Source organism: Tenebrio molitor, chromosome 2 (assembly GCF_963966145.1).
Source record: "Tenebrio molitor chromosome 2, icTenMoli1.1, whole genome shotgun sequence".
In the NCBI taxonomy this organism is placed as follows: domain Eukaryota; kingdom Metazoa; phylum Arthropoda; class Insecta; order Coleoptera; family Tenebrionidae; genus Tenebrio; species Tenebrio molitor.
In genome coordinates, this window is record NC_091047.1 from 1,755,995 (window position 1) to 1,773,566 (window position 17,572).

The 17,572-nt window shown below is 48.9% G+C and overlaps 8 protein-coding genes across 18 annotated transcripts; 3 read left to right on the plus strand and 5 right to left on the minus strand.

The window, feature by feature from the left end:
- Window positions 1-231: 231 nt before the first annotated feature.
- On the minus strand, window positions 232-2,066 carry LOC138122841 (probable maleylacetoacetate isomerase 2). 3 transcript variants are annotated; one of them, XM_069037215.1, is made up of 5 exons: window positions 1,814-2,066; window positions 1,203-1,278; window positions 1,069-1,120; window positions 791-1,017; window positions 232-736 (listed from the first exon to the last, which is right to left on the minus strand). In XM_069037215.1, exons 2-5 carry the CDS (start codon window positions 1,218-1,220, stop codon window positions 380-382), a joined length of 654 nt encoding a protein of 217 aa, XP_068893316.1. In that variant the 5' UTR covers window positions 1,221-1,278; window positions 1,814-2,066; the 3' UTR covers window positions 232-379. The 3 variants fall into 3 exon arrangements, with proteins under 3 accessions (XP_068893316.1, XP_068893314.1, XP_068893315.1); XM_069037213.1 differs by lacking the exon at window positions 1,203-1,278 and having other exon boundaries at window positions 1,814-2,064; XM_069037214.1 differs by lacking the exon at window positions 1,814-2,066 and having other exon boundaries at window positions 1,203-1,801.
- Window positions 1,954-2,476, plus strand: Saysd1 (SAYSVFN motif domain containing 1). Its single transcript, XM_069040195.1, has 2 exons — window positions 1,954-2,073; window positions 2,123-2,476. Exons 1-2 carry the CDS (start codon window positions 1,954-1,956, stop codon window positions 2,474-2,476), a joined length of 474 nt encoding a protein of 157 aa, XP_068896296.1.
- On the minus strand, window positions 2,465-5,883 carry LOC138122821 (post-GPI attachment to proteins factor 6). 4 transcript variants are annotated; one of them, XM_069037175.1, is made up of 5 exons: window positions 5,778-5,883; window positions 5,140-5,352; window positions 4,843-5,085; window positions 3,551-4,792; window positions 2,465-3,490 (listed from the first exon to the last, which is right to left on the minus strand). In XM_069037175.1, the coding sequence occupies exons 2-5, from the start codon at window positions 5,342-5,344 to the stop codon at window positions 2,826-2,828; spliced, it is 2,355 nt and encodes a 784-aa protein (XP_068893276.1). In that variant the 5' UTR covers window positions 5,345-5,352; window positions 5,778-5,883; the 3' UTR covers window positions 2,465-2,825. The 4 variants fall into 4 exon arrangements, with proteins under 4 accessions (XP_068893276.1, XP_068893277.1, XP_068893278.1 ...); XM_069037176.1 differs by lacking the exon at window positions 5,778-5,883 and adding an exon at window positions 5,747-5,765; XM_069037177.1 differs by lacking the exon at window positions 5,778-5,883 and adding an exon at window positions 5,410-5,709.
- A 26-nt stretch (window positions 5,884-5,909) lies between these two features.
- tw (Protein O-mannosyl-transferase 2) lies at window positions 5,910-9,954 on the minus strand. Of its 4 annotated transcripts, XM_069037180.1 has the most exons (11): window positions 9,786-9,954; window positions 9,656-9,739; window positions 9,518-9,602; window positions 9,369-9,473; window positions 9,217-9,325; window positions 8,899-9,167; window positions 7,257-7,556; window positions 6,762-7,203; window positions 6,561-6,709; window positions 6,222-6,513; window positions 5,910-6,173 (listed from the first exon to the last, which is right to left on the minus strand). In XM_069037180.1, the coding sequence occupies exons 1-11, from the start codon at window positions 9,815-9,817 to the stop codon at window positions 5,956-5,958; spliced, it is 2,085 nt and encodes a 694-aa protein (XP_068893281.1). In that variant the 5' UTR covers window positions 9,818-9,954; the 3' UTR covers window positions 5,910-5,955. The 4 variants fall into 4 exon arrangements, with proteins under 4 accessions (XP_068893281.1, XP_068893283.1, XP_068893282.1 ...); XM_069037182.1 differs by lacking the exon at window positions 9,786-9,954 and having other exon boundaries at window positions 9,217-9,315; window positions 9,369-9,463; window positions 9,656-9,671; XM_069037181.1 differs by lacking the exon at window positions 9,786-9,954 and having other exon boundaries at window positions 9,369-9,463; window positions 9,656-9,671.
- Coq2 (ubiquinone biosynthesis protein COQ2, mitochondrial) lies at window positions 7,579-8,831 on the minus strand. The gene has a single exon (XM_069037205.1). The coding sequence runs from the start codon at window positions 8,702-8,704 to the stop codon at window positions 7,613-7,615; it is 1,092 nt and encodes a 363-aa protein (XP_068893306.1). The 5' UTR covers window positions 8,705-8,831; the 3' UTR covers window positions 7,579-7,612.
- On the plus strand, window positions 9,011-14,088 carry LOC138122830 (CTD small phosphatase-like protein 2). Of its 2 annotated transcripts, none has more exons than XM_069037198.1 (4): window positions 9,011-9,151; window positions 11,090-12,303; window positions 12,360-12,455; window positions 13,090-14,088. In XM_069037198.1, the coding sequence occupies exons 2-4, from the start codon at window positions 11,107-11,109 to the stop codon at window positions 13,153-13,155; spliced, it is 1,359 nt and encodes a 452-aa protein (XP_068893299.1). In that variant the 5' UTR covers window positions 9,011-9,151; window positions 11,090-11,106; the 3' UTR covers window positions 13,156-14,088. The 2 variants fall into 2 exon arrangements, with proteins under 2 accessions (XP_068893299.1, XP_068893298.1); XM_069037197.1 differs by lacking the exon at window positions 9,011-9,151 and adding an exon at window positions 10,606-10,761.
- Window positions 13,737-15,153, minus strand: MED8 (mediator complex subunit 8). Its single transcript, XM_069037212.1, has 2 exons — window positions 14,518-15,153; window positions 13,737-14,471 (listed from the first exon to the last, which is right to left on the minus strand). Exons 1-2 carry the CDS (start codon window positions 14,929-14,931, stop codon window positions 14,115-14,117), a joined length of 771 nt encoding a protein of 256 aa, XP_068893313.1. The 5' UTR covers window positions 14,932-15,153; the 3' UTR covers window positions 13,737-14,114.
- A 235-nt stretch (window positions 15,154-15,388) lies between these two features.
- On the plus strand, window positions 15,389-17,533 carry Mgat1 (alpha-1,3-mannosyl-glycoprotein 2-beta-N-acetylglucosaminyltransferase). Of its 2 annotated transcripts, none has more exons than XM_069037200.1 (6): window positions 15,389-15,550; window positions 15,607-16,004; window positions 16,064-16,268; window positions 16,321-16,654; window positions 16,790-17,051; window positions 17,103-17,533. In XM_069037200.1, exons 2-6 carry the CDS (start codon window positions 15,633-15,635, stop codon window positions 17,214-17,216), a joined length of 1,287 nt encoding a protein of 428 aa, XP_068893301.1. In that variant the 5' UTR covers window positions 15,389-15,550; window positions 15,607-15,632; the 3' UTR covers window positions 17,217-17,533. The 2 variants fall into 2 exon arrangements, with proteins under 2 accessions (XP_068893301.1, XP_068893300.1); XM_069037199.1 differs by having other exon boundaries at window positions 15,390-15,550; window positions 15,602-16,004.
- Window positions 17,534-17,572: the final 39 nt, after the last annotated feature.

Below are 17,572 nucleotides of genomic sequence, written 5' to 3' on the forward strand. Positions count from 1 at the left end.
CATACAGACGCCGTAGTTTTTGACTCATCATACAACTTTGTTTTCCTTGTTTGCTTGTATTATAGCGCTTGATTCATTCTATTTTCGTTCGAAATTCATGATACTTTAGGTCCGTCCATTTTAACTAATAATCTAGTCGAATTCCAAAATTTGTAATTTGTTGTTATTGAATGAAAATGTCAATATTGTACGTACACGAACTAAATAAAGACAAGGCTGATTTAAAGGACGTTTTCATAAAAACACATTTATTAAAAAGCATTAGAAAATATGTCGAATCTAGAATTTTCCACAAACGTCAACGAATGCATAATCCTACCAGGTGGAAAAGCGAAAGCAAGCTGAAACAATTTGTACTTGATTGAGCAATCGGGGCATGTTACTTGGCAACTTCGGGGGGACAGTCGGGTTGGTTGCTGGGGTGGGCCGCCCTGAAGGCCGGGTGGTTCTCCAGCTCGCGGTCGATCCGCAAGATGATGGGGAAGGGCCGCAGGTCCACGTGGAACCTCCGGGCGTTGAACACCTGCGGGATGAGACAGCAGTCGGCCAGGGTGATCTCGTCGCCGACGCAGTACTTGCCGGCGCTGGCCGACAAGAGCTTCTCCACCGCCCTGAACCCCCGGTTGATCCAGTGCTGCGCCCACTCGTTCTTCTTCTCCTCCCCCACGTGGATCAGAACCACGAGATTCTGCAGGGGCTGGATGCCCGACGCTATCACCTCGCAGATCTCGCGCACCTACCAAAAAATTAAGATAAAAAAAATAGAAGCGACACGCGGAGACGCGAGTACCTTGGCGCGCTTGACCACGTCAGGGGGCAAGAGCGGCCGCTGGGGCCGCGTCTCCTCCAAGTAGCTCAGGATGCTGAGCGATTCGACGAGGGTGGCTCCGTCGATCTGCAGCGCAGGCACCTGCTCCATGGGGTTGATCTCCCTGAACTCGTTCGAGTGCTGTTCACCGCCAGCTTTGATCAGAGAGACAGGTTTGATGTCGTAGGGTATCTCTTTGAGGTTGAGCGCTACGACACTCTCATTTTAAGCACTGAGGGGGCCGCCATCGACCGTCTTACCTATTCGGACCCTCCACGAGCACGAACTGCGCCAATACGAGTACAAAACGGGCTAGAAACAGTTTCACAAATGACACATTCGCACATGGGGTTGGAGCGAGGGGGTGGTTTTTCGCTAAACGATACGTACGTACCTTTCCAATCACCGACATTTTCGATATCGCTTTGATTTCGTTCAAGGATTCATGAACGCTCGCAGCGGGCCCGAAACTGCAAACGGCGACAGTGTTTACACCAACCCTACGCGGCGTCGATTGTGTTGGAGCTGGTTTATTCGCAAACTCGTTCCTTTACAAAACGTCATCCCTTCGCTATTTAACTGGTTTTCGCACGCATTAGAATAACGAATTCGAGTGGAAAAAAAACGGGTCGATAAACACCATGAATCGGCACTTATTTCGCCCCGCAGCAAAGATGCAGATTTATCTGAAGGACTTGTGCAAAAAACGATTTAGTAATCGGTCCGCCTATCGACGTGCTACGTCATTAAACCTGCGACGAGCTGTACAAAAAAAATAAATGCAGTAGTTATTGCAAAACTGCAATCGATTCGAGTACACCACCTGAAGGGTCTCACGCCGAAGCATGCGCGCGACACCCTTAAAATCCGCCAAAATTTGGAAAACGGGGCCCAGTCCGCCATAACCCCACTTTTTCCAATCGAGCGATTTTTATCGAATTTACCGTTGCCACGTCGAGGACGCACCCGAACCGTGTCATCCACGAACAACACAAGCGTTCTTACCGTGTTTTTCACCACTTTTTGAGCCATTTTTGGTAGTTTCTGCAAAACTGGAAACGCACATCTAGCAACCTTCGCACCGTACGTCAATCGGAACAAAACAGTGGCGATAAAACTATTTTCGTAATTAATTTGATAATAAAATGGAGCAGAAGCTGGCGGAGTACAGGGCGAGGAAAGCTCGTGAGGCCAAAATAAGCGAGGTCAGAGAGAGCACGAAAAAGTTTTTCTCCGGGCTGTGGAAGTCGCGCGAAAGGGCGAACGTAAGTCGTTTGTTTCAAACAATCGAGTTTTTGACAGTTGTGTTGACAGCCCGTCGAAGAAGCGTTGCTGCCCCCGGAAGACGCCCCCGAGGAGGCGTCGAGCGTGTGCAGCGACGACGACACCGTGAACTGCTGCTCGTACGTCGATTTGTTTTACTATTTATTGTGGTTCGTGCTGTGGGTGATCGTCTACGTGGTCTTCATCGAGTTCCAGTTCGGCACCGTCTTCCTCGTGGTTTCGGGTCTGATATTCATGTACGTGAACACGAGGACTGGGCCCCGACGATCCGGCGAAGTCAGCGCTTATTCAGTGTTCAATAAAAATTGCGAAAGCATCGACGGGACGCTGAAAGCTGAACAGTTCGAGAGGGAGATCAGATATGGACCCGCAGTTGTCAAATAATTTATTTATATAGGTTTACATTACATAATTGACGGCTGAAAAACATTAAAAAAAGGTATATTACATATTTCACGTATTTAGTCATGCAATAGAATGTACTGGAGTATTACAATGGAATGGACAGTGGCTACAGTGTGACTAGACAAACTTACGAAAATAGAACGTCGCTCGATCAGGATTATCACAGTTTCGATGCAGTTCTAGGAAAGAAAAAATGGATGGGTTTAGTCCTAACTCTAGTTCCAGTCTGTTGAGTGCTCCGCTCGGATCGTCTGTTGTACGTCATAGGCACGTAGATCGGCTTAATCTAAGTAAAGTGGACGAAGATCTAGTGGAGAAGCGCGCTCGATTATAACGTGGCCTCCGGTTGGAACGTGTTGGATCGCGGCAGCAGTATTATGACCCCGACGGCCATGAGAACGTGCCACATGCTGTGCAAATATTTGTAGTTGTCCGACGTTTCCAAAAATATGAAAATCGTCAAACCGACGCACACGACGACGATCCCCAAAGGAATGTAAATGTAGAGGTATCTCTTGTGCAAGAACAACTGCCTGACCTTCCGCCACTTCAAGAACCAGTTGATGGCGATGATGACGAGTCCCGTCGCTACGGGCAACACGAACCCCCAGATCCCCGTCTTGTTGATGGTCGTCGTGAAAGACAAGATTATGGCGCCCGTTATGTGGCACATGGTCGGCCAGTAGGACGGCAAATCGGCGATGGCGATCAGCGTGACCCAGATGGCCAAGAGGGCGCAGTAAAAATCGGCGAACTGCAGCGCCCCCAAGCGCGTTATGCAGAAGCTTATGATCTTCTCGCCGGCGTCGCAGGCGTGGTAGAACGTCGAGAAGAAGAAGATGGCGAAGTAGACGATCGCCTCGACGTAGTATTTGCGCCGATAGGCGACGTACACCGCCGGCAGGAACATCAAGTTGCTCAACACCAACAGGAGCAACTCGATCACGATCATGTAGTAGGGGGTGGCCTGGGAGTCGTCGGAGCAGTCCCAACCTGAGGGGGAGAGAAAGTGATCGTCGGTCCTTCGAGCCGGACAGGATCGTCGGTCCTTACCTCTGTAGTTGTCGGAACAGACGCACGTCGCGTAGACCACCCCGTCGCACACCATGAACATGCAGCGGCCGTGCTTGCCGCAGTTGTTGGCGCAGGCCGTCGACGAAATGTCGAAGACCACGCTCGAGTTGCAGACTTGCTTGTTGCGCAAGCACGGCCCCTCGCAGTCGCACTTGGCGCACCCGTTGGAGTTGACCACTTCGGTCTTGCAGTCCAGCGAACAGTTGTTGCAAGTGTGGCGGTCGACGCAGGTGGCCTCGCAGTCCTTGACGCACCCCTCGAAGGTCTTCTGGCAGCCGTCGGGGCAGCTGCAGGGCACGCATTCGCCGCAGAAGAGCTTGAAAGTGGCGTACCAGACGCCCGACTCGGGGTAGGGGATCATCATGGAGGAGTTGTCGGTGGACTTGCTCAGTACCAAGGGTGCCGCGATCTTGTCGTCGTCGTAGCTGCACAGGTCGGGCCAGGTGGGCAGTTCGGGGGCTTCGGGTCGGATGCACGCGATGATCTTGTGGCCTTCGGGCTCCGCCTGGATCGTCTTCGTCGCTTTGTCGACCCGGGGCTTGAACGAGATGACGAACTGGAGGGTGCCGCCGATGTCGGCGTGCTGGCGCAGCCTGAACTGCAGCACCGCGAACTCGTTGCTGGTCAGGTTGACCGCCACGCTGGACGAGATGGTGAACTTTTGCCGCAGCTCGTACGAGTAGGAGAAGCTCTCGGTGCTGGACTCGCGCACCAGGTCGTACTGCTTGTACCGCATCACGTTGGTGATGCGGTCGCTGTTGAAGATGCGCCAACCGGTCGTGTTGACCGTGCGCTCAGTGTCCTCCCTGAAGTACTTGAGGGAGAATCTGAGGCTGGACTTGCTCTCGGTGATGGTGGCCGAGCCCTCGAAAATAAACTCGACGAAGTGCCAGTTGTCCTCGCTGGTGACGAACGGGATGGTGACGGACTTGTCGGCGAAGGTCGGCTCGATGATCTCCGCCTTGATGAAGCTCTTCTCCGAAGGTATGCTCCTGGATTGGATCCGGACCACCAGCCGAGTCGCGGTCTTCGCGAAAGCGATGTCGTCGATGAGGACGGTGGCGTGGGTCACGAACTCCGGGACGAAGAACGTGTAGAGGACGCCGTGCGACGTGAACGCTTCCACCGTGTGGGCAGCGTCCTCCACGATCTGCCCCACGCTGGGACGCCGCTTCACGTACAAGGTGGTCTCGACGAAAGCGTAACATTCAGGAGTCAGCTCTGCAACGCATCAGATAACTTCTTGCGTTCGACTCGTCGTGCTTACCGACCTGGGGGTTGGATCGACTCGTGCTTGGGGTCGTTGTAGGGCAAGAAGGCCGTGATGAAGTAACACCCCGGGTCCGGCGACGTCAAATTCAAGTATTTCACGCTCTTGTCGCTCATCAGCTCCAAGTAGTAGTACTGGGACCTCGAGATGTTCTTAAAACTGTCTGGAAACTTGGACCCGTCGGGGTTGATCACCGGCAGCGACTTGTGTTTCATGTACATCAGCACCTTCCTAGGGCTGCAGCCTAGAAATTCCACGTTAATTAACGCCACGAGTACTTTTGCGTCGGAAAACTCACCAAACATCGACGCTTGCGTCTCGTCCGCGCTGAATTTCAACGACGCGAACGAGACTTCCTTCGGGATCTCCACGTGCATCACCACCACGTCGACGTAACCCCCGTACTCCTGCAGGTACGAGGTGCGCGTCTTGGAGACGATCTCCAAATTTTCTTGGCACCGAATTATTGGCAAGAGGAGAAATAAAACCGTCCATTTCATCATACAATTTTCTGGAAACAAAAGAAACGGAAAATTGACAGGAAGCGTAATTTACGAGATCATCCCACTCGGGCTCGGCTGTTATCTACCAACGCACTATTAATTATTTTGTTGTTAATATTGAAGTATTATTTTTAAACGCGGCTTGGTGGGATCTCATTGGTCAGTTTAAATAATTTACGACTTTATTGTTTATTTATCGAGTGGAAACTTCAAAATACAGATCGAGGTTAGAATCTCAGCTGATCGGTCGCTTGAAATGTCAAGTGTCAGCTGTCAAGAACACATGGCCGTGACGTCACAAACACCGGTGAGTCGGTGACGTTAACATTTAAATAAAAAAATAATAAAAACGAAATCATGTTCTAATTATATGATTATATGCATGTACGGGTATTCCATTACATTATAAGACGATTAAGTTGTTGCCACTTACTGTCCACGTAATTGCAACTGAAACGAAACTACAAGATTATTATCACTGATAATTGGACTATTACGGCATAACGAAATGTATCTATCAGAATCTATCTTATCTTGCAAATTTACATGTTTGAAATAATAAACGTTTTTGTTTTACGGCTTTTTATTTAAAAAAATCTGCACAAAAAATGTCAAAACTCCCAAGTGTCCAGCCACTTCAGCCCGTACATGGTGGAGTTCGGCTCGTTGGCGTTGGGGCCGCTCATGCCGTAAGTCAGGGGGGCGAATAAATAAAAGCTGTACACCATCGTGGACAGCACCAGAGCCACCATGGTGTGGTAAACGGTGTTGCCAAATTTCTCGTTAAAAAACTGTGGCACTTCCTCTAACAAATAGTCGACGATGATACCTGCAATAAATTGATACAGAGGGAAAACAGTACCGGAGGGACGTCTACCTGTGATCATTGAACTGAACAGCAGCGCCGGGAAGTAATGATGAAAGTAGAGGACTCGTCCCATGGCCCAGAACGGGACGTAGTGCAACAACCATCCCAGGAAGAGCCACGCACAAGCCGCCAATTTCTCTTTGTGCGCCTCCGAAAACGACTTGATGTAACCGCGCTGCTGCCGAATCGCGTTGGCCCCAAAAACGCAAACGAAAATCAAGAGGAAGACCAAGTTGCCCCACCAGATCACGGGGTTCCCCAAGAGATACACCCTGTAGGTAGAACCCGAGAAGAATTGCCCCTGCAAAGGTGTCATTAGTACCGGAAGCGGCGACGTCATGAGCGTACTCTGTAGTTGATGGGCCACTGCCACGGCCTCGACGTGATCTCCCCCTCTTTGGGCTTCAAACCGGCGTTGCCTTGAAACATCACGGCGTGGGACTCCAAGAACCGCTCCAAGAAACTCGGGGCGTAGACCTCGAAGCTCACGTTGGGCACTAAAAACCGAATTACACTTTCGTAAGAAAAAAAAAAGTTTTTTTCACCGACATTTTTCGAAGACATTCTCCTCCACGTTCCAGATTCCGTTCGGGTCTCTCAGATTGGGGTTGCACGAAACTTCCTGTTGCTCGTAGGCCCACTTGGGCAGTTGTTTGCCACTGGTCGTGAGGACGCAGGACTGGAGGTAGTGCACGAATTTTAACTTGCTGCTGACCGCCGTGACCTCGGTGCCATCCTTGGCTCCCACGATGCTGATTTTCCAGACGTCGTTCGCGTCCCCCGTCCCGTTCTCGCCGTATCCGGTGACCTGATAGTGCTTCTTGGTGACGGGGGCTTGCTCTTTGTGCGAGTGCAAGTTGCGTTTGGTGGGGACGTGCTCCAGACGGACCAAGTCACCGCTGCGCACCACGGTGACGCCGCCCGTGTCTTCGGTGTTGTACTTCTTGACGAGCCACTTGTTGTTGTCGTCTTTGTGGGTGTAAGTCGTGATCTAGAGGAAACGCGCTTCAAGTGTACCGTTTTGGTGACCTGACCTGACCTGACCTGTTGTTGCCTCGCTCCTACGTTCTCGGGATAGAGGTGGTAGTGAGAGTGCAAGTAGCCGCCCCCCGTGCGGTGGTTTTTCAAGGTGATTACGGCCCCGTAAGCCACCTGCCGGGGCATGCTGGCATTGTGCAAGCTGTTGCCGATCAGTTGGGACTGAAACGCTGAGCTGTAGAAACCGTCGCCGTTGCCGCTCCTGTTCAGCACTGTCAAGTGAACGTAGAAAAAAGCGACGTAGAGGAGCACCGGCCACAGAATCAGGAAAGCCCCTCGCGCCACCAAATGCTTAACGGTCGCCATCTAATCGAGAAAAAAACACGAAAAAAATCAACACGTTTATTCAACGAATTACATAACTATGACATTAGAGGAATCATTGTTTTGGTTTTGTCGCTCTTCTCTTTGTCCCTCTTGAACAAAGTCCCCAGCACGATCCCGCAAAACATGATAAAGCCGACTTGAGCGTTCGATATGAACTTGTTGGCACAATCGCCGGGATTGTCTATGTCGAGGGTGGCGAGTTGTGCGGCGAGGTGCGTCGAGACCAGAGCGGCGGCGGCGTAATACGGCCACGCCATCTGATTCATGACTCCCGAAAGTACCACCGCCCCCATCATCACGGTACTGAACCCGCCCAACCACAGTTTGGTGTCTTTGTCGAATTTGAGCGCCGTCGACTTGATGCCCACTTTGAGATCGTCGAGTTTGTCTTGATGGGCGTAGATCGTGTCGTAGACTATGGTCCAACAGACGGAGGCAAGGTAGAGGGGCAAGCAAATCGGCAAGTCGACGTGACCCTTGATGGCGCTGTATCCTAAGAGTACGCCCCAGTTGAAGGTGAGGCCCAGGACGAACTGGGGCCAATAGGTGAACCGCTTCATCAGGGGGTAACTTATGACTAGACTCAAGGAACTGGCGCCCAGGAAAATACTGTACCAGTTCAGCTGTAAGAGAATCGCGAGGCCCACGCTCAACTGACCGGCGAGGAACACCCACGCGGACCGCATCGAGATGTCACCGTTGACCAGAGGTCTGTCTTTGGTCCGCGCCACTTTGCAGTCGATGTCGCGGTCCCACATGTCGTTGATGGTGCAACCGGCGCCCCTCATGATGATGGCCCCCGTACCGAAGAGAGCTAGCATGTAGGGGTCGGGGAGGCACCCGGGCGAGGCCGCCGAGGCTATGCCCCATCCGCAAGGCCAGTACAACAACCACGTACCGATGGGTCTGTCCAATCGCATAAGTTTCAAGTACGGCTGGATCGAAAATGGGGTCGCGTTCACTATTCTTGCAGCTAGTTTCTCATTTTTCTTGTAATTAACAGCGGACGTGCACAGACAGCGAACATCCGCCGGTGCGGCCCTCAAGTTAAGCAACCTAACCCTACTTTTCGGCACACTCAAATTTATCACCCGACACAGCCTGTTTGCGGCTGTAATTGCGAACATGCTGCGTCACCACCATAAAATTGAGATTGGGACTATTTATTTGTGATTATTTGCAGCATTCTTTGCTTGAGAGTGGTTTACCGTGAATCTAACCTTCAAAATTGTGTCAACCGTCAAAAACCTAACCTCAACCCGTGCAGATTTGTGATCGTAGTGGGGAAGATATTCGCGGAATTAGGTTCTCGTCGACTTACCACGGGTCGGGACATGTCTCCAAGTATGTTCCACAAGTCGGCGATCGTCATCAGTCCCACGAGCAAAACAACAAAGAGCCCCACGAATTTCACTGAAATGCAGCAGGCCAACATGGTGCCGGTAAAACCGAGCCAAAGCCACCAGGGCGTCGAAAATTCGGCAAGTCGCGTGGACGAGACTTTCACAGCCCCCAGTACCGAGCCCATTATGAAACACAATAGGATCGGGTCCAAGAGAATGTATTGGGTGAGGGTCAGTATTCCTACATCTGTAAGTCTGAGTCAGTGAATGTGATTTGTGAATGAGTTTATTGTTACCGAAGAGAATCAGAAGGGAGGCGAAAGTAGCGGCTGTGATTGATTGCGTCATTTCGTCTACCGCTAGGAACGACATCGGGACCAGCGATGCCCCCAGAGCTGTGCAAAACTGTCGATAATTGACGATTAATTGTACAATTTCAACAATTTACCACTCTCATTCCCACATATCTGGTATTTTCGTATTTATCGCCGGGTTTATCGAAAGCGAAAGTGCCGTCATAGCCTGTCAGATATCCAGAAAGTCCTATAAGCATCTAGACTCGTTATTAGTAAAAAATTATTTATCAAGTAGAAGTACCTTGCCCAGGGGCGGGTGTACGTCAAAAAAAAATGTTCTGTTGATGTACCAACTGCCCATTTTTCCAAAATGGGTCTCATCCCAGCTGAAATGTTTATTCAATTCAGAATACCGTAAAAGTGAAAAAAAAAAACGAACCAAACGTGGTCGGGTTCTGCAATTTTGTGAAACCTCGTCGCCACAGTAAGAGCACAAACGGCTCCAAAAATCAGCCACCAAGAGCTAAAAAAATTGTTTTACAGTGTGTTTGTAAAATATTATTTGGTACCTTTTGGGTGTGGGTGCAATTTTTTCTGCCATTCTCACAAAAATTCATGATGCGAACATGCTGTAAACAGTTTAAGTAACGGTACTTGTGGAGCGTTATCTCTTTCTAGAGAAAGCTGCCACCTCACTACTTCCATCTTGGCATGCAGAATTGCAGATAGAAATTTGAAGGACTAAAATTTTTGGGGCGAATTCATTTATCAGTGATGAATTTGGCCCGTTCCAAACAAGGGAAAAAACACAGGAAGTCATAAAAAAATAGTAAACAAAAACATAACCTTACTTGTTTTCAAGAGGGTGAGTTATGGAATAATTTGTTTGTGTAACGACTAATAAGTCATGTTTTTCGATTTTTGTATTAAATTATAATGATGGATTGTTTTTAATTGTTAAAGCCCAGATGGTGGTTTGGTAACTTTTTTTTTGGTTTATTTATAATTGGTACGGCTTGTCCCGTCAACAAATAAACGAGTTGGAGTCTGTTTGACTGGAATTTCTTCTTAAATTTGGACAGTTTCGATGTGTTTTGTTCAGAATGTCGGTTCGTTGGCGTCACGACATCTCGTAACATATTTTAATGAAGAGAAGAGTGCGCAAAACTGTTGCTCCCCGACTAGTGTCTTTATTGTCGCTTTGTTGGGTAACAATCCAGCCGAAAATCGTCGTAGACGACTTTGGTTTGACATTTAGCGGTCGCGGGGTCAAAAAGAGTTAAAAATGCATGCGCCGCCCGTCCCCCCTTCGATTTCTCGTCGAAAAATAAAAAAATCCCGACGAATTCACCTGCATTTTTACCTGTCTCGTCAACCTGCGTTTGTACGAGCGGCGCATGCGTACACCATCACTATCAATATAAATCGCGTGGGACGCCATTTTGATATAGTGCTTTGTGTTTTACGGCATCATCATTTTTCCCAAAATGAAAACTTTCGATACATTGAAATAGCGGAGCGGAGGGCGTCGACTTTGGCGGCAAGGTAAGTGCATGCACGTTCCACCGTCGAGGCGGCGCGTTTTCGTCTCGAACGCCGCCAAACCGCCGAATTCGGCAACGCTGCGGTTTAAAAGCCGAAAAGTGTTTGTAAACAAGCGTTCCGCGTCGCCGTCTGGGGCGCGTTCGGGGGCGGAATTCGCGCGGCGGACGTCGCCGTCGCGGGTTTATTTTGATTTTTGACAAGGCGGGAAGCTCGGGACGCCCGCCAAAGTCGCCTGAAACCGCAGCGACACAAGGTCGAAGTTGGCGCGTGGCGGTTTTTCGAAATACCGCCGCCACCGCGGTTTTTCACTGGGGATTTCGGCTTGCAGATAGATGGATTGGCGAGATGTGGCTCCGCAGTGAGAAACGGAAGAACTTCCGTGCGATCTGCCTCAACAGGATCCGCAGGGTGCGGAAGGGCAAGGTCGGCGGCGGCGGGAGGCCGAAGGCGAAGGCGGCCGCGCCGCCTCTCTCCGACGAATGCAAGGAGAACTACCAAGCGCAGGTGGTCCCCGAATTCGGCCCCGAGAAGGGGGGCCCCAACCTGGAGGTGGACCTGAAGTGCTTCGAGTACTTTGAGGCGAACAACGCCGTTTCTTATGAGAAAACACCAGAGCTAGTTTTAAATTCCGATCTTCCGAAGGAAATCGAGTATTCCAGCTTCGGCGCCGGTCTGGCGATGGCGTGCGAGGAGGGGCTCGCCCACCCGGACTACCCCGCGGGGGTGCTGGTCCACGAGAAGAAGCCCTGCGACAAGTACAACTTCGACGTCTTCTCGGAGAAGATCTGCGAGACGATGTACTACGAGTACGGCCCGCTGAGGGACGACTACCAGGACGTGCAGTTCGACGTGAACGACTTGAACAACGTCAACACCCAGGAGTTCACCAACATGCTCGACGAGGAGATGGCCCAAAGCAACATGGCCAACGTCGTCTACGACTACACCACCCTCTACCCGGTCACCATCCCCGACGGCCACATGATCTCGAGCGTCGCCCCCGAGGGCGAGGACCGCCTTGACAAACAGCCGGAGCACGTCGAAGTCGAGGACACGTGGGAGGCGTTCGACCCGTACCTTTTCATCAAGCACCTGCCGCCGCTCACCTTCGACATGCGGTCCAAGTGTCCGGCGCTGCCCCTCAAGACGCGCTCCAGCCCCGAGTTCAGCCTCGTCCTCGATCTCGACGAGACGCTGGTCCACTGCAGCCTCCAAGAACTGTCCGACGCCAGTTTCCACTTTCCTGTCCTCTTCCAAGACTGCTCCTACACGGTTTACGTGCGGACGCGCCCCTACTTCCGCGAGTTCATGGAGAGGGTGTCGCAGATGTTCGAGGTCATCTTGTTCACGGCCTCCAAGAGGGTCTACGCGGACAAGCTGCTGAACCTGCTGGACCCCGAGCGGAAGTGGATCAAGTACAGGTTGTTCAGGGAGCACTGCGTCTGCGTCAACGGCAACTACATCAAAGATCTATCGATACTCGGCAGGGATCTGTCCAAAACGATCATTATCGACAATTCACCGCAGGCCTTCGGTTACCACGTAAGATTCTTGAGCCGCAGAGGCGATCCAGGGATTCACACCGATTGTGTTTGCAGCTAAACAACGGCATACCCATCGAGAGCTGGTTCGTGGACAGGACCGATTCGGAACTGTTGAAGTTGTTACCATTTTTAGAAAACCTAGTGCAAATGGTGAGTCACGTCGTTCCCTTTGGCGCCCAATACGGGGCCCGAGACGAGGTCTCCTTCCATTCGAATTCCTTGAACCGGTGGTTTCCAAACTCAGGTCATGAAAGTCAGAAAGACGTTCGCTGTTGTAACTTATTAACAATTTATAAAAGATATTTTTATAAAATAATTAAAATTGATTTATCAAAGAATATTTCTTTTGTGGAAGAAACTCTCTCTAGAAACTTCCAAAGTTTCGGAGCCACTGCTTGAAGCAAGAATGCGTCGTCCGACGCCAAGGAATTTGATTTATCTGCAATCGAGTGTTGTTTTGATATTCGAGGAGTCGATAATTTTGAAGAATGTTAAATTGATAAGTCGTAACGTCGACTGCTAGATTTGAACATGGCGTGACTTTTCTAAATTTGACCGTCGAAGGTTGGCGGTTCTGCATTTGGCGCCCAACTCGGGGCCACCGTGAAGATTCCAGATTGGATGTAGATTTCCGAAAACAAGAAAAATACGTTTAACGGATCTAAATTTAACTCGTTTGTTGATTTTCGGGCGAGATTGTTTAAGTTCGCGGTGGGGGTGCAAACGTTTCGGATGCGATAAGAGATAAGCCGACTGTGTAATTTTGTTCGTTGTCTCGTTTCAGAAAGAGGATGTCCGACCACACATTCGCAACAAGTTCAAGCTGTTCAGCTACCTTCCCCCCGACTAACTGGCAACTAGAGTCGCACAGACAATCTCATTAACCGCATAATACTCTGTTTTCGTTTTCGTTAAGTCTAATTGCGTTGAAGTACTGACTGACGTCACTGTTGCTTACTTGAATTATGACGCAACTGAGGTGCCTTTCGGAACGTCTCTTGTAGATTGATTTGTTAAACAACCGGAATTGTTCGAATACTATTGCGTTTCGTCAGTGATCAAATTGTGCAATACACACGAACGGAATAATAATTATGATAAGTTGATTTTAGAGTGAAATCGTGAAAAAAAACTTAGAAAAACATATTTATTGTACATACTATGAATTGTTGGTCAGTATTTTAAAAAAGAAAGTTCTATTAACAAATTAGAGAGTATAAAGAGTTGAATTCTTTTAACCTATCACGTTGCATGTACATAGGGAACAAAAATTTAGGAAAAATCTCTTGCCATTTAAGGAAAATACGACCATAGGATAGTTGCAATATCGTGCACAAGAGTATTTTGTTTGTTGTTTGTTATTATTTTAGATGCGTATTATACGTACAGGAGGTCCAGTCCCTGCGTTGCGTTACGTTATAGAAAATACTATTTGTTTGTTTTTTTTTGAATTGTTTCTTTTCCTCGTTCGACTGGGTCCCGCAAGTATTATGTGTAAATGTTATATGTTTTATATTTTATTATGCGTAGCACGTACTAGACACTTACGAAAAATGTCATAATTTATGAGTTCCACCGTACTTACTTCTTGGGAAAAAAACAACTCTCCAGACACCCGTTCCGACCACTTACACCTCTTCGATCAGTTGTTGATAGAATAGTCTATGAAATTAATGCTTTTTATAATCTCTACTCGATTACGCCCTAAGTGTTTATCTTTGTTTCCACTGTTACAATTAGTTATTTTTGTAAGTTTATTATATCTAATAAATATATCTCCGTATACAGTTCGCAAATTATTTGGTACGTTTATCGGCCGTACGGGTGGATCTGGGTGGCACTTTTGATGTTGGTCTTGATGGCAGAGGGCGCTTTGGTCGCCATCGCCTGAGCGTTCGCCGGTATCTGTCCGGGGGTGCCCCCGGGTCGCCCTTGCGGCGCCACCATCATCCCCCCCGACGTCTGGTTGGGCTGGCCGTTGGGGTTCGCCCCCATCTTGAGCCCCTTGCCCATCCCCACGGCCGCCACGAGCAGATGCGTGTCCGCCACGCTGGAGTTCTGCTGGGTGCTCCCTCGCGCCGACGACTCCACCTCCCACTCCTCCCTCGCTTTGCTGACGAGCTCCCACACGTGCGACACCACTTTCTGGTACGCGGCGATTTGTTTCTGCAACCGCAAGTTACAAAAACTGAAGAACGAGAAACGCACTTACCTGCGCGTTTTCGAACGAGAGCGTCGACGCTTTGTGCTCCAATTGCATCATCTTGCTCTCGGCCATCGGCTCCAGCTTCGTCCGGAGGTAGTCCGGGACCAGGTCGTGAGCGAACGTGGTCACTCTGTGTTCCGTCATTTGGGCCAGTTGGTCGTCCCTCTCGGGGGACAGCAGCAAGGGCAGCACCGTGAGGTTGCGGAGCGCGGGGCACTTGTCGTGGCTGAGGACTTTGGACAGGGAGGTCAGCTGGCCGGACATCAGGGCATAGTTGTCTAGGAAGGTGGGCCAGTTCAGGGTTTCGTATTCGTTCTCGAGCTTGAAAATCATGGAGGCGATCGAAGATTTCAGGTCGTTGACGCGCTGAATTATCGAGTCCAGCGCGGACTCGAGCTGCTTTTCTTCGCGTTGCTGCATTTTAACACCACGATAACACTACTTCATTGTTGACAATAACATAACCTCAAACCGGGACTACAAATCGACCCCCGTTTTGTAAGATAATCCTCATCCTTCACTGTCGACGGATTCCTACACCTTTCTCGTTAGTATTCAGCACACAACTGTATCTCGTGATGGTACTTAAATAACCACTTCGTCCAGTTATATTTAACAATTTTATGCTTGGTTGTTTGCGCTTTGCACAACGGGCAATTTGCATCCATCACGAATGTCAACAAGACACATTTTTCATTGATAACTTTCCAAAAACTCGATAAATGGAATTTTGCGGCAATCGTAGTTGCGTTCGATGCTGGGAGCTAGAAAATTCCAAATCTCCGTTTCAAAGAGACGTTTTGCCCCAATATTTCTTGAGGGTTTGAATTTTTTTGAGTGGCCGATAAAGCAGGTCGCTCAGGTGTCAGTGATGGTGACGTTTGTGCGATCTTCCCAAAAGTTGGAATGCATTAATGTGATAAAATGTTACGTGTTAGATGTTAATTCGTCGTTGTGCGCCGAACAATAGGACGTCCGCAATGTGTTCGAACATCCGGCAGTGATAGAAATCAAAATACAAAACATTATGACTTTGCAGGTAAGACGGTGGTGGTCCACTTTATTCGTTTGATTTATCGCGTTGTCGTAGGATAGGAACACTCTAAGATAATAGACTTAACATGCGACTGAAACGCACAAATTTGATACTAGGATTATGTTTGATAACTTGGGCTTCGGTGTTATATTTTGCATTTCTCACACACTTGTCAAGTAATAAGAGCGAGACGAATGGTAACGTCGACAGACAAATCATGATACTCGAACAAGGCATATCCGAGCAATTCAAAAGCAACAATGACATGATCCATGACGCCCGACGCTTTTTGGAACGGAAAAAATCGCAAGAGGCGTCCAGCCACACGAAGCAGTTTCAAGACGTCAAATTACCGATACTAGTATTCGCTTGCAATAGAGTTAGCGTCAGTAAATGTCTAGATAGGCTGATACAATACAGACCTGACCCTGATAAGTTTCCTATTATAGTTAGTCAAGTAAGACCTGTTGTGACCTGACCTGACTCGAGCAAATGTTTCCGTCGGTATGTTTTTAGGACTGTAACCATCAAGAAACCACCGACACTATAAAAAGATACGGGTCTCAGGTGTCCCTGATCCAGCAGCCGGACCAATCGGATATTCAAGTGCCCCCCAAGGAGAAGAAATTCAAGGGGTACTTCAAAATCGCGCGGCACTACGGATGGGCTCTCAACCAAATGTTCTTCAATTTTAATTTTAGTACGGTCATCATAGTTGAAGGTCTCGATTTTATGAAAAAAAATTGACAAAAATTCGACTCGAGCTTTTGTAGATGATCTGGAGGTGGCGCCAGACTTCTTTGAATATTTCCTAGGTACTTATCCCATTCTGATGCGGGATCAGTCGCTCTGGTGCATTTCCGCGTGGAACGACAACGGCAAAGAGGGTCTGGTGGACCAGGAGCGGCCCGATTTGCTGTACAGGACGGACTTTTTCCCGGGTCTGGGGTGGATGTTGACGAAAGCGTTGTGGTTGGAGCTGTACACCAAGTGGCCTAGGGCTTATTGGGACGACTGGATCAGGGACCCGCTGCAGAGGAAGGGCCGAGCCTGCGTAAGGCCCGAGCTATCGAGAACGAGGACTTTCGGAAAAACGGGAGTCTCAAAGTAATTATTGTTCGTTTTGTTGTGCAGGAAAAGCGCGACAGCTGCGGTCATCAAACCTTGTGTCCGGTGATGGCCGCGAGGTGGCGCTTTGCAACTGTCCCCGACCAAGGTCGAGCATAATTGTTCTATTTTTAGCGGAATGTTTTTCGAAAAGCACCTGAAATACATAAAACTGAACGAAAAGTTTGTGCCTTTTACGAAAATGAATTTAAGTTATCTAGTAAAAGACGTCTACGACAAGGAGTTCATTCGAGATGTTTACCAAAGCGTGATAGTCAGTTACCAGGAGTTGAAAGATGGGAAAATTGCTCACGAGGGGCCCGTTCGAATCGTCTACCGCACAAAAGACGAGTACAAGTTGATCACGAAAAAATTGGGGCTCATGGACGACTTCAAGGTTTCGATTTTCTCGGCGATCGTTTGAATTTTTGCTCAAGTGTTGTTGTAGAGCGGCGTTCCACGCACGGCGTATCGAGGAATCGTCACTTTCCACTACAACGGACGAACGGTGCACCTAGCTCCGAATCTGAACTGGAAGGGCTACGACTTGACCTGGAGCTAACCTCGACGGTTTCCTAGCCAATTACGCAAACATTCCCATGTTTCGTATTTAATAAATTTATTGTTTCCGTTTGCACATTTGAAATGTGGACTGTTGACGTTTTTTCGTTGTATTTGATCGAGTTTAAAAATTGTGATATGAAATTTTTCAAGTTGTGGCAACTGTGTTTTTGTAAATTATTGCGGACCGGGCGACAAACGTCGGCCTGCTCGCGCCCGCGGGGTAGATTGTTATGCCGATAATGGAACAACTGTATATAATATATTGCGCGCTTCTTAATGTAAATAATGAATTACAATAAATGAAAATCGTACGGATTTAGCGTTTGTGTTGACCCAAAAACAAATATCAGCAAA

Bases quoted from the DNA above. Each gene is read 5' to 3' on its own strand.
- Saysd1 (XM_069040195.1), top strand. From the start codon at position 1,954: ATGGAGCAGAAGCTGGCGGAGTACAGGGCGAGGAAAGCTCGTGAGGCC. The intron at 2,074-2,122 runs GTAAGTCGTTTG...TTGTGTTGACAG, and splicing joins AGTCGCGCGAAAGGGCGAAC to CCCGTCGAAGAAGCGTTGCT.
- LOC138122830 (XM_069037198.1), top strand. From the start codon at position 11,107: ATGTGGCTCCGCAGTGAGAAACGGAAGAACTTCCGTGCGATCTGCCTC. The intron at 12,304-12,359 runs GTAAGATTCTTG...TTGTGTTTGCAG, and splicing joins CGCAGGCCTTCGGTTACCAC to CTAAACAACGGCATACCCAT. The intron at 12,456-13,089 runs GTGAGTCACGTC...GTCTCGTTTCAG, and splicing joins TAGAAAACCTAGTGCAAATG to AAAGAGGATGTCCGACCACA.
- Coq2 (XM_069037205.1), bottom strand. From the start codon at position 8,704: ATGTTCGCAATTACAGCCGCAAACAGGCTGTGTCGGGTGATAAATTTG.
- LOC138122821 (XM_069037175.1), bottom strand. From the start codon at position 5,344: ATGATGAAATGGACGGTTTTATTTCTCCTCTTGCCAATAATTCGGTGC. The intron at 4,793-4,842 runs GTCGGTAAGCAC...GATGCGTTGCAG, and splicing joins CGAGTCGATCCAACCCCCAG to AGCTGACTCCTGAATGTTAC. The intron at 3,491-3,550 runs GTAAGGACCGAC...TCTCCCCCTCAG, and splicing joins CTGTTCCGACAACTACAGAG to GTTGGGACTGCTCCGACGAC.
- tw (XM_069037180.1), bottom strand. From the start codon at position 9,817: ATGGCAGAAAAAATTGCACCCACACCCAAAAG. The intron at 9,326-9,368 runs GTAAATTGTTGA...AATTATCGACAG, and splicing joins GATATGTGGGAATGAGAGTG to TTTTGCACAGCTCTGGGGGC. The intron at 9,168-9,216 runs GTAACAATAAAC...TCAGACTTACAG, and splicing joins CTCCCTTCTGATTCTCTTCG to ATGTAGGAATACTGACCCTC.
- MED8 (XM_069037212.1), bottom strand. From the start codon at position 14,931: ATGCAGCAACGCGAAGAAAAGCAGCTCGAGTCCGCGCTGGACTCGATA. The intron at 14,472-14,517 runs GTAAGTGCGTTT...TTGCGGTTGCAG, and splicing joins TCTCGTTCGAAAACGCGCAG to AAACAAATCGCCGCGTACCA.
- Mgat1 (XM_069037200.1), top strand. From the start codon at position 15,633: ATGCGACTGAAACGCACAAATTTGATACTAGGATTATGTTTGATAACT. The intron at 16,005-16,063 runs GTAAGACCTGTT...GTATGTTTTTAG, and splicing joins TTCCTATTATAGTTAGTCAA to GACTGTAACCATCAAGAAAC. The intron at 16,655-16,789 runs GTAATTATTGTT...TTCTATTTTTAG, and splicing joins GGAAAAACGGGAGTCTCAAA to CGGAATGTTTTTCGAAAAGC.
- LOC138122841 (XM_069037213.1), bottom strand. From the start codon at position 1,840: ATGGCTCAAAAAGTGGTGAAAAACACG. The intron at 1,121-1,813 runs GTAAGAACGCTT...AACTGTTTCTAG, and splicing joins AAAAAGTGGTGAAAAACACG to CCCGTTTTGTACTCGTATTG. The intron at 1,018-1,068 runs GTAAGACGGTCG...AGAGTGTCGTAG, and splicing joins CTCGTGGAGGGTCCGAATAG to CGCTCAACCTCAAAGAGATA.